The following is a 12,694-nucleotide window of genomic DNA, read 5'->3' as shown; positions in this document are numbered from 1 at the left end:
GTAAAATATTTTTTCTTTTATCTTTGCAATGCTTTTATTTTGTATCTTAACTTTTAGTTCTCCCTTGAGAAACCTGATGTATGGCATGGGTACAAGACAGATCACAATTCGCCAAAACTAGAGTATTGAAACTGCCTATTATGATATATTTTCTCTACTTCTATCCTCAATGAAATAATCTTTTAAACTATTAATAAGGCATGTCTCCTACTTCAAGCCCAAATCCCTAATATTAATTTTACTAACCCATAAACTAACCTTCTTTGTTTTCCGTTGTTCTCTAACGTCTTTGTTTTCCAAATGAACATCTTCTTATCCACGATAGAAAACATTCAATGAAGAGAGATCAGTTCAAAAGTGTTTCATTCCTACTGAAGTAAAGGAATATAAACTGCTCAATAAGAAGATTGAATAGTTTTTGAATGTTTACTGTGTGATAACTAGTATGCTAAATCGTTGTTGTAGATAACATTTAATCCTCAAATATGAGATATGCACTATTTTCAGCCACATTTTAAAGACAGAAAACTGATGCAATTAGAAGTTAATAAATGAGCTTTTACTGGTTTTCTGCATGAATGGCTACACTATAATGGACATGGGAAAGTTTAATACAGAAGTAGTCAGGACACACCTGTGAAGCTTAAATGCAAGTGTTGAGAAGGAGAAGAGATACTCTGAAAGGCTAATGCAAATGTAAATAATGCAGTTTAAGAGTCCACCAAACTTAATGCATTTGCTCCCATTCTTTGTCTTGCTTCTAAGTCAGCTGATTAAACTTCCATCCAGTCTTAGAAACACTCTAAACCATTCACACTTGTAATTCTTGGATCAGTGGTGGTGTCCTCTACATCATATTCTAAATGAGAGAGCTCATATCTGCCTTGTCTATTCACTGTATCTCCATCATCTAGAACAGCATATGTGACAGAATAGACTGTTGACAACATAATTTTTATTATGCCTTATGATTTTTTTTATTTACCGTGTGTGTGTGTTCAGTCATGTCCAACTCTTTGTGGCCTCATGGATTATAGCCTCCCAGGCTCCTCTGCCCATGGAATTTTCCAGGCAAGAATTCTAGAGTAGGGTGCCATTTCCTACTCCAGGGATCTTCCAGATCCAGGGATTGAACTGCATCCCTTGAGTTTCCTACGTTGGCAGGCAGATTCTTTACCACTAGAGTCACCTGGGAAGCCCAGTTCTATTTATTATGTTTTACTATAAAATTTTCAAACACATTCACAAATACAAAGAACACCCTCTGTAGCCATAATACACCTTCCATGACTATCTACACACATATACAGTACATACATATATGTGTACTTAGTTGCTCAGTCATTTCCAACTCTTTGCAACCCTGTAGACTCTACCATGGGAATTCTCCAGGCAAGAATACTGGAGTGGGTTGCCATGCCCTTCCCCAGGGGATCTTGCCAACCCAGGGATCAGACTCAGGTCTCCCACATTACAGGCAGATTCTTTACTGTCTGAACCACCAGAGAAGCCCATATACATATATACGTTTCATATTTAGTGTGGTCATCTTGCCATGACTCAATGACTGATTTTAAAGCAAACTTCAGACATCATCTCATCTCACCCATAAATATTTCAGAGGTTATTTCAAATGAAGGGATCAAGACCCATATCACATATTACCCCTTTTATTAAATATTGTTCAAATCCTCTCAACCAAATGAGATTTTTCCTTATTTGAAAGTCTGTCAGATTTTTTTGTGTCTCACTTATTTAACAGTATCTGACTTGTTGGTGTTCATACTGTGAACATACTCTCTACCTGCGTTTGGAATTGAAGTCCCTGATGCGGGGACAAAGTCTTACTTACCTTTGTATCCCATTCAAAGTCAACTGCAGTATTGAAAATGGAATCTAGTTCCCTGTTTTCTACCCCTCAGTTCCAAATACATGTAAAAGGATGTCAAAATAGCACTTTTTCTGTTTCCATTTCAGCTGAGAATAAGACAATTGACGGCATTCCAAACTGAAGTGCTAGGCATAAAAACAGATGGCTGAAAACATGTTTTCAGTCTTTCACCCTGACGTTCACCTTAATTGTATTAAAGAACTGAGGCTGAAGAGACAAAAGGAGAGAACTTTTTGAAGGAACTTGTTAGACTGCTGTGTCATCCCCATATTCATTCATGCTAAGTGAGAGAGGCGGAGGGATCCTTGTAAGTTGAAGAATTAAAAGGACTAGTAGTTGATCCACGCCTAAGAAAATGGAAGGTGGCCCATGTTTGTAGTAGAAGCTACCTACCTAACAGGAGGGTAAAGAGAAGCAACTCCACTGAATACTGGCTGTACTTCCACCAAAAGCAGGAGACAGAAACACAAAGTTCTATGGCCTTGAGTGGACAAGAGGGAGAAAAGACTCTCACCAGGAGACCTCAGCAGAAAGAAGCCAGAATTGACCATCAGATGGAGAAGACCAGGGAGTAGACCTTGTCCTGAACACACGGAAGCCCTAGAACATCAGTCTTAATACCTGCCAAGCTAGGAATCATTAAGGAGAGAGGTAAAATAATCAGCCAAACAAATATTCCTTTCTCTTACCCCTTCTCTCTCACTGCTGCTGCAGTGTCCCTCCAGCTCCAAGCTGGGGGAGTCATAAACATGAGCTGGAGGACAAGAAGTCAAGGTGGGCATGCGGACCTGGAGTGCCTCACCTCCATGTAGGTACCTCCAAGACTGAAGCAAAATCTCAGAGGAATGGGGAGAAATGGCCACTTTAAGTGACACTCCAATGATCAAGTCGACCTAGAACCTTCTTTTGCTGAATTTAGACTTTCTATGGGCTGAATTTAATTACAGAATTTAGCAACTGCTTATGGAACTAATGACAATTACAAATCCTTCAGACACTGATGACCAAAAACATTCTGAGAATCATTCTTGTGACAGGGAAAAGCAGTCTTCAGAGAGGGTTTAGTGAAAGTTTCTGTTTTCACCTTTGTGTTCCAGCTCCCTAAACGTAATGATTCTGTACTTCATAGGGACAACCGACTCTTAAGTCAATAAGCCAGTGAAGAAAGATTCAAAAGAAATTTCTCGGTTTGAAAAATGAGATACCATGCAATTATTGCCACCTTAATGGAGCATTTCTTAGAAAACACCAAAATGTATATATTGACTTGAGAAGAATGGGTATTTTCCTAGGCTTTAACCCTAGTTTGAAATGTCAGAACTTGAAGCAAAGTTGACAAAATGAGCGTCCTTCTTGCTACCTTTATCCTATCTTATTTTCTATAGAACTAAACTGTAGAATAACTATTTCAGGCACTACCATTTAAATAAAAATCATCTGCCGAGCAAGTGTACTGTAGTAAGATGTTAAGATTGTACACAGTCAAGAACTCTCCACCATTTTACGCTCATTTAGAACCTAATACATCGATCATACTGATTCTTTGTCAATTGGCTCTAAACTGTGCATTCTACAATGAAAGGAATTTGACAGTCTCTTATATCTGGGCTTCCTGGGTGGCTCAGAGGGAAAAAAAAAATCTGCCTGCCAATGCAGGAGAAATAGGAGACACAGCCCTGATCCTTGGGTTAGGAAGATTCTCTGGAGAAGGAAATGGCAACCCACTTCAATATTCTTGCCTGGGAAATTCCATGGACAGAAGAGCCTGGTGGGCTACAGTCCATGGGGTTGCAAAGAGTCAGACAGACTGAGCATGCACACATGCACGTATGCACTCTATAATATATCTAAAACCACATTTTCTATTCCTGCCACAAGAGAGCAAAAATGTTTCAGTTCTCCCTATACTGAAGAAGGTAGACTCAGAATTTTGACCTTGGGTGCATCTTGATACTTTCATCCACCACTAGCCCAGGTGCCTCATCTGCGATAAAGACAATCATACCTAATAAGTTTCTAAGACAGGAGCTTTCCTGAGTTCTTTAGACTGTGGTTTCATTAACATGTCTATGGGAGTGCACAGAATGACACAGGCGTGATACTAAGGTTAAGTTAGAAAAAAATCAGTATCCAGAGTCAGCCATAGGTAGGAATTTTTATGATTCATTTCCTTTCTTCTCATTTTTCAGACACTCAATTTCATTTTGGAAGCAAGTATGACTCGCCCAAATGTTATCACCAAGCCACACCCCCAAGTCACCAAATCTCTTCTCACATTAAAGCATTTATCAAAGTTTTTTCCTCAGAGTTTTGTTAGCTTTAAAAATTATTGACATGTTCAATGATACCAGTCTTAGCTTCTCAGATAATACAGAAGCTGTGTTATAAAGTAAATTTCAGTAGATAAGAAGATATATGACATATAAATACAAAAAAGTATTACAGGAATTATGGTGAATTTAAAGGTTACAATAAAACACAAATGAGGGGGTTGACTTCACTAGGACTCAAAAAAAAGTGGGAAATTGTTTGGAATTAGCAGATGCAAACTATTATATATAGACTGGATAAACAACAAGGTCCTACTGTAGAGCAGAAGGAGCCAAATTTAATGTTCTGTGATTAAACTATAATGGAAAAGAAAATGAGAAGAATATATATATATATATATATATATGTAAATTACTGTATAGCAGAAATTAACACAACATTGCAAATCAACTATACTTGAATAATTTTTTAAGTGAGAGTTTGGCAAAACTGTATATAGAGTTGTATGGAAAATAGTATTTAATTTAAAATTATTCCATATTAATGGAATAGTGGAACTATCAAGGTTCATGGCAGATTGTTGCGATGGAGTAGGAGTGGGGATGCCTCATAATCACTCATTTTAAGTGACCTCCAATTCCAAACCAAGTAAGATAAGCTAAAGGTATGATAACAATGATGATTATTACAAAGGCATGCTTCAATATCATCAACCTGATTGAATAGGTAGAAATTGCAACGGGTAAAAAATAGAAAACAGGCTGGTGTTAAGTCATAAAGAACATATTGCCTTTGCATAAGCAACACAGGAGAAACAGCCAGTTGTTACATTAGTACAATCCTGAGACCTGAGTTTAACGTAGTTAACCTGGGTTTAACGTAGTCTGTGACATTTGGAAACTAAGCTGGGGGTTTAAAAAAAAAAGAACATATAACTGAATGTAGGAAAGTCAGGAAGAAATAGAAAATTTGAAGATGAAGTAGTTTTCCAGATAAATAATGGGTAAAAAGTGGGGGAAAGTGAGATTAAAAAAAGTTATGGCCAGGAAAAATGTCATTTGATGGAAAGAAAACTGATAATAGATAAGTATAAAAATCTCAGATTTCTTAAGGTTTTATATTCTTTTCTGCTTTTTTAAATTCAATTATAATATGTTGACATGAGGCACCTTAGCATAAGAGTTCAAAAAAAAAAAACAAACCACTGTGTTAAGAAAGTAGCATTATAGAACATTAACTACATCAAGATGAAGTAGAAATCACATGGATTATTTGTTTTAATAGAATACTTAACAGCTACTGGCTAGTTTAAGAGTTGCTACGGAAGTCATAAATTCCTGGAGATCGAAGGAGAGTTACTGGATTAACTGTCTATTAATCAAAAAGGAAAAAGAAAGCCTGGAAATTAAGCAGCTGTCATCTGAACTTCAGTACTCAGAAAGACAAGTGCAAGTCTTCAAACAATCAATTTGCAATTACAGGGAACTCAGCACAGAGTAGGCACTGGCAGGCCTTTCAGAGAACATTTTTGCTTTATGATGAAAAGACGGGAGGCAAGAGATAGAGACTATGTGGATTTTAGTGATACATTTCCATCATTAATCAGGAACTGCTTGAGCCACATACCTTGGTGCCTTCACAGTGTATATGGTATGTATGCACTCTTCAAAATCATTTGAACTCTTTTAGAGATTGTTTCTTAAATTAATATGCTACAGCTATTTGACATATTTCATCCTCAACCACAAAGGAATTCTACTGCTTTTGATGAGCAAAAAGATGATTTGACCCAGTTTATAGGCATGTCATAATATTCAAACAAGCTGTATGGTTCTCCTATTCTTTAAGGCAGGACGTCTATACACATAAATAACGTTATCAATCATCTCCTTAAAAATGCCTCCAGGAGAAGATATCTTGCCAAAATAATCATTTCACTCTTATAATGAATGATAGGCTCAATCTTGGCCACAAATTTATCCTATTGATGTGTTTGGCATAATTTCTCTAGATTAAATCTGAGAGTATTACAACCCAGCAAATAAAAGCAAAATAAAAATCTCTACTATCTCCAAATGTGGTACGTGCTGTGTGCTCAGTCGTGTCTGATTCTTTGCGATCCCATGGACCATGGCGCACCAGACTCCCCTGTCCATGGAATTCTCCAGGCAAGAATATTGGAGTGGGTTGTCATTTCCTTCTCCACCAAATGTGGTGTACATTCACTTAACATTCATTTCTTCAAAATTTGATGGCATTACTTATTTCAATCAACTTTGGGTCTCTAAAATGGATATTCTATCTGGGGATCTTAGTATTTTCACACTATACTTTGTTTTTCTCAAGGAAAAAGCAGCTAATAATTCAGGATTGTAAAACTCATCAGAACTTGACTTTACATTGAAGCCATTTTAGACAAATTCAGTGGTTCAGCATTAAAACACATCCATTAATTTTCTGAAAAATCCATATCATAAAATTACTATAAAAGTCAAAATTGGTTAGAAACAAAATACAAAAACAGTGCTTTTATCTCAAAAAAGAATTATAAAAAGAAGAAAATAATGGCCCATAATTATAACATCACTGTAAGTATCAATAAATAAATATAATGCAAATAAAAATAAAGCCTCCCCAGTGCTTTAAGTATATTAGCAGTTTTCACATAACTGTCCAGAAATATTCTATGTGGAACCAATATTAGTATTTTTATTTATTCAAATCTTCTGGTAAAATACTTAATATTTAACTTTTAACTATCTTTAATAGTTATTTGAACTTATTCTGCTTTAGCAAATATAAACATGAATCATTTTTGACTGCCACATAATATTCAATGGTCAATATACCATGTTAACCAGATATGATGGATATTTATATTTTAGCACAGGCTTTGCATTGAAAAAAATTCCTGATCTAAATTTATATCAAAAACTAGCAGAGCCATGAATAAAATTACAATTTAAGGTACAGATAAGAGTTTTCTCAAGATCAAGCAGAAAAGAGACACTACAAAATCAGCTTACTATAAAGCATTAGGAAGAAAATTTTGGGGAGAACTCAATGAGATGATTCTTATGAAACCTTAGTTGAGTGCTGGAAAACAATCAGGCTTGAAAAATGTTCATTTGGGAAGCAGCCTAGAGAGGTGGTAGGGAGCTAGCGTGAGAGGTTCATCGGCTGGCCTGGTGAGGCAAGGAGTAGATTGGTGACCCATGAGATAGGGAAAAGAGGAAAAACATAAAGGGGAAAAACATCCTGAGGGAAGGGAAAATGTCAGCTAAGGTGATGAGGTAGAAGGGCTATATGAGGGAAAATTAAGTGAAGTGAAAGGTGTTCACAGGAAAGTGGAGTCACACAGGGCTCTTGGGAGCAACTGACAATCAGGAGCCTGGGTAGTGTGGAAAAGAAAGACAGGAGACACAAGCAACTGAGAATAACGAGAATTGCTCACTTTCTTTACCAGAAATGTGTATCCTTCCCATGGAGAGTTCTTGCTAAAGATAAGCTTTCTTTATTCATAAAACATGAATGAGGTCTTAAAATATATATCATGTAGAAGAAAATATATATTTTTTTAAATTTATTTTTTTATTGAAGGATAATTGCTTTACAGAATTTTGTTGTTTTCTGTCAAACCTCAACATGAATCAGTCATAGGTATACATATATCCCCTCCCTCCTGAACACCCCCCGCCATCTCCCTCCCCACCACTCCAGGTTGACACAGAGCCCCAGTTTAAGTTTCCTGAGCCATACAGCAAATTCCCATTGGCTGTCTGTTTTACATATGGTAATGTAAGTTTCCATGTTACTTTTTCCATGCATCTCACCCTCTCCTTCCCTCTCCCCGTGTCTACAAGTCTGTTCTCCATGATTGTTTCTCCATTGTTGTCCTATAAGTAAATTTTTCAGTACCATTTTTCTAGATTCTGTATATATGTGTTAGAATATTATATTTATCTTTCCTTTTCTGACTTACTTCACTCTGTATAATAGGTTCTAGGTTCATCCACCTCATTAGAACTGACTCAAAGGCATTCCTTTTTATGGCCGAGTAATATTCCATTGTATATATGTACCACCACTTCTTTATCCATTCATTTGTCGATGGACATGGCTGCTTCCATGTTCTAGCTATTGTAAATAGTTTTGCAAAGACCAATGGGATACATGTGTTTTTTTCAATTTTGGTTTCCTCAGAGTATATGCCTAGGAGTGGGATTGCTGGGTTATATGGTGGTTTTATTCCTAGTTCTTTAAGGAATCTCCATACCGTCTCCCATAGTGTCTGAATCAATTTACATTCCCACCAACAGTGCAAGAATGTTCCCTTTTTTCCACACCCTCCCCAGCATTTATTGTTTGTAGACTTTTTTATGATGGCCATTCTGACCAGTGTGAGGTGATATCTCATTGTAGTTTTGGTCTGCATTTCTCTAATAATGAGCAATGTTGAGCATCTTTTCATGTGCTTGTTAGCCATCTGTATGTCTTCTTTGGAGAAATGTAGGTTTATCTTTGAGTTAAAAATACTATCCCTCTGGAAAGTTTTCCCAAACAATTGATCTCTCCAGCAGTATTTCCTATTATACAACCCCCTGACCAAAAAATCGAGAGGAATGGGACAAGTTGAAACTAGGGCTCTTGCAGCTCTAGAATCAAATGTATAATATAATGTAATGTTTTATATTAAATATACGCATATTCTGAACTAAATCATTCATTAATCACCATGAAATTCTCATAAGCCCTTGTAGAAAAATTGTTAATACACAAAAATGTTCAATTCTGGTTTGAACAATGGGAAAAGAGAAAGTATATGTCAAAGTAGAATTTAATTACTAGATCTAAGTGGCAGAAATCTTATTAACATGAATACTGCAAGAACTCAAAATACTATGCATGCTATGACTACTCTCAGTAAAGGCAAGAAAGATATATTTAAGAACACATTTCAACATCCAAGGAGCATAATGAGAAAAGAGCACTAGCCATGTCAGCCAAATATTTTATTTAAATTTAATTATAGTTCCTACCTTCAGTAATTATTTTCTGTGAAATCAAAGATTTCTTATGAGATATTTGAATATAAACTATAAGTAATCATTTTACCATGCTAAGTCACTTCAGTCGTTTCCGACTCTGTGCGACCCCATAGACGGCAGCCCACCAGGCTCCCCCGTCCCTGGCATTTTCCAGGCAAGAACACTGGAGTGGGTTGCCATTTCCTTCTCCAGTGCATGAAAGTGAAAAGTGAAGGTGAAGTTGCTCAGCCATGTCCGACTCTTAGCGACCCCATGGACTGCAGCCTACCAGGCTTCTCCATCCATGTGATTTTCCAGGCAAGAGTACTGGAGTGGGGTGCCATTGCCTTCTCCGCATTTTACCATATCAGGAATGTAACCTTTAACTATAATGAATATGATCACCCAGAAATAGTTTTTACTACATGAATTTATACTAACATTAATTATAGTATATATTTATCATAGCAAATTGAATTTGCTAGATGACATTCTAAATGAACTCATCACTTTTGTGGTAACTGAACTACCTATCCTTATATAGAGTAGGCGTGTTTATAAATCAGAAAATTTAACACCCTATTTTTTGGCAGATTTCTCAATATAAAATACACGAAAACATTCAAATCTGAACATAGCACAGGCCTACATTCTATGATAATCACCAGCACTAGAAACGGAGAAGGCGATGGCACCCCACTCCAATACTCTTGCCTAGAAAATCCCATGGATGGAGGAGCCTGGTAGGCTGTGGTCCATGGGGTCGCTGGGAGTCGGACATGACTGAGCAACTTCCCTTTCATTTTCACTTTCATGCATTGGAGAAGGAAATGGCAACCCACTGCAGTGTTCTTGCCTGGAGAATCCCAGGGACGGGGGGGCCTGATGGACTGCCGTCTATGGGGTCACGCAGAGTTGGACATGACTGAAGTGACTCAGCAGCACTAGAAAATCAACTAATTTCCTGCCAATTACTTCGACCAACACTATGGTTTTAGAGAGAAAATAGGACTTTCTCAAGCTCAAGAAATTACTTGAGAGCACCACCAGTTATAGGAAGCGAAGGAAAACAAACGCAAAGAAATTCTAGACAGTGAGAAAAAAAAGGTAAAAAAAAAATTCACTCCTGAGCTTGAGAACAATTGACAGTATATAAATAAACAATGCCTCCAACAGACATACAGGAAAGTCCCAGCTCTCTCTATCACTCTCTCTCTCTCCCCACGCCACTTTCTCACATACACTCACAGAGACAACTGTAGGGAGGACATATGAACACTGTGCTGTGTGCTAAGTTTCTTCAACCATGTCCAACTCTGCAACTCCACGGACTGTAGCTCACCAGGCTCCTCTGTCCATGGGGATTCTCCAGGCAAGAATACTGGAGAGGATTGCCATGCCCTCCTTCAGGGGATCTTTCTGACCCAGAGATCAAATCCCACATCTGTTATGTGTACTGCATTGGCAGGCAGGTTCTTTACCAACAGTACCACCTGTGAAACCCATATTGACACTGTGGTGACATAAACACAGAGATCAACAAATCTTTGCCCAGGTATTCACATTTCACTAAATGTCCTCACTTTCTAAATAGTCAGAAAATTAAAGTAAAAAAAAAAAAAGATATTTGAGAAATAAGACAGATTGGCTAGATGTTAAATAATACCTAATAGAAAAAGTGAGATTGTTCAGCAAGCCATAGATGGATACCAAAGACAAGAGAACTTTTAGAACACCACATAATGCTATCCACATTTCTAAAATGTCAAAAAAATCAAATTATTCTTGGACAAACAAAAGAGAAGGAATCAATGTATCCTCTGACCTGTGGGGCAAAGTTAAAACTGAAGTAACGCATTAAAGAACAGGGGGGAAAAGAAAGGATAAAAGTGGCTACTAGGTTTTCATAAATCACTATACATAAAATACCTTTTTACTATGTCTTCTCCATTCCAGCATGGTAGTCCATCAGCAGCATCTAATTCATTAGCACAAAGCTGATCAGCCAGGCCCCCATAGAATGTCCTGTACAGTCGAAGGCTGTTGATAAATTCTCTGAATGGAAAAACAAAGAGATCAGTTAAACCCCAAAGTTCATAAGAAATGCCAATATAAATGGCATAATGTTATGCATAATGTTTAGAAGGCAGCTCTCACAATTCTCTACTTTTTTTTAATACTTCTCTAACAATAGAGACACAAAATACATCTTTTTAAAAATGTATTCAAATTTATTCTCTTAAATAAAATTTTCACTGGGTATGAACTTTATATACATATAGGTCCAAGAAATTGTGAATAGTACGTACACACACACAAACACATAGCACTTTATTTAGCTTCCCTAAAAGCCCTCACTAGCTACTGGTATTTAAACCAGTAGTTACCAGTAGTTAGTGATACTGAGTGAGTGAGTGAGTGAAGTCGCTTAGTCGTGTCCGACACTTTGCGACCCCATGAACTGTAGCCCACCAGGCTCCTCCATCCATGGGATTCTCCAGGCAAGAATACTGGAGTGGGTTGCCATTTCCTTCTCCAGGAGATCTTCCCGACCCAGGGATTGAACCCAGGTCTCCCGCATTGTAGGCAGACGCTTTACCATCTGAGCCACCAGGGAAGTCCAGTTAGTGATACTAACTACTTTCTTTTCCATATAGAAATGTCAGAGGCTTACAACAAGCTGACTGACTGCTTACTGATTAAAAGTTTAGTAGGCTTGGGTGATTCTCCCATCTGGGTCTTCTCTTTGGTGTGTCAGAAAAAAAGCGATACGTCTTTACTAAATATGAGAGAACTCAGGTATGTGACACACTTCAGTAGCATGAAAATAAAAGTGATTGGAGTGAGTAATGTATAATACATTTGCTAAGTTATTTTCCCCTCTCATACTGCTTCCCTTTTCAGTATAGATTGCGGAAAGAGGAAATTCAACAAAACAGCAGTTTTTCAATTCAGAAATCCAAGACTTTGGAGTTTTAAAGCCAATGCTTTGAGGTCTCAAAACCTTGAGTTCTAGCATTTCAAAAGACCAAGTTTTAAAGACTTTAGTTTTGAACTTTTTTACATACATAACTGTTTTGGGGGAAAAAAGAAAACTCACTAGTCTCATCCAGATGAAATGTCCCCTGGACCAAAAGGCAGGGACAGGAGATGGAAATGTTGGAAGGGCAGTAAACTTCAGAAATCTGTAAGATGAGTGATTAAATTACTGCAATTATGAAACCACATTCCCCATTGATACTTTTGAAAGAATTTCTTTGAAAGTGAAATTAAACAGCAGGGATGGTTATAAATTAGAGCTGGAATAATCAAATTTTTAAAAATTAAATCTAATTTTGAAAGCACTAAGCCTCAAGTTTCAACTTGTCATTTTCTCTCACTGGTATTTCAAGAACTAGTGATATAAAACTGCTGGAGTTGTAAAAAACCACCACTCTGTTGGAAGGATAAATACAGCTTTCAAATATGTAAGATTTGCAACCATAGAGAAAATCAGACATTCCCA

The 12,694-nt window shown here is 37.1% G+C and overlaps 1 protein-coding gene across 2 annotated transcripts in view; it reads right to left on the bottom strand.

The window, feature by feature from the left end:
• The window catches only part of GPC5 (glypican 5), a 1,587,384-nt gene that overhangs the window by 1,179,897 nt on the left and 394,793 nt on the right, over positions 1 to 12,694 (bottom strand). For both annotated transcript variants that reach the window (XM_027973706.3, XM_060394594.1), the window contains exon 5: positions 11,119 to 11,244. In XM_027973706.3, coding sequence (XP_027829507.2) covers positions 11,119 to 11,244 — 126 coding nt within the window. The remainder of the gene's footprint in view (positions 1 to 11,118; positions 11,245 to 12,694) is intronic.

Source organism: Ovis aries, chromosome 10, assembly GCF_016772045.2.
Source record: "Ovis aries strain OAR_USU_Benz2616 breed Rambouillet chromosome 10, ARS-UI_Ramb_v3.0, whole genome shotgun sequence".
Taxonomy (NCBI): domain Eukaryota; kingdom Metazoa; phylum Chordata; class Mammalia; order Artiodactyla; family Bovidae; genus Ovis; species Ovis aries.
The sequence above is the reverse complement of the archived record's forward strand: the minus strand, read 5'-3'. Positions and strand labels throughout refer to the sequence as shown.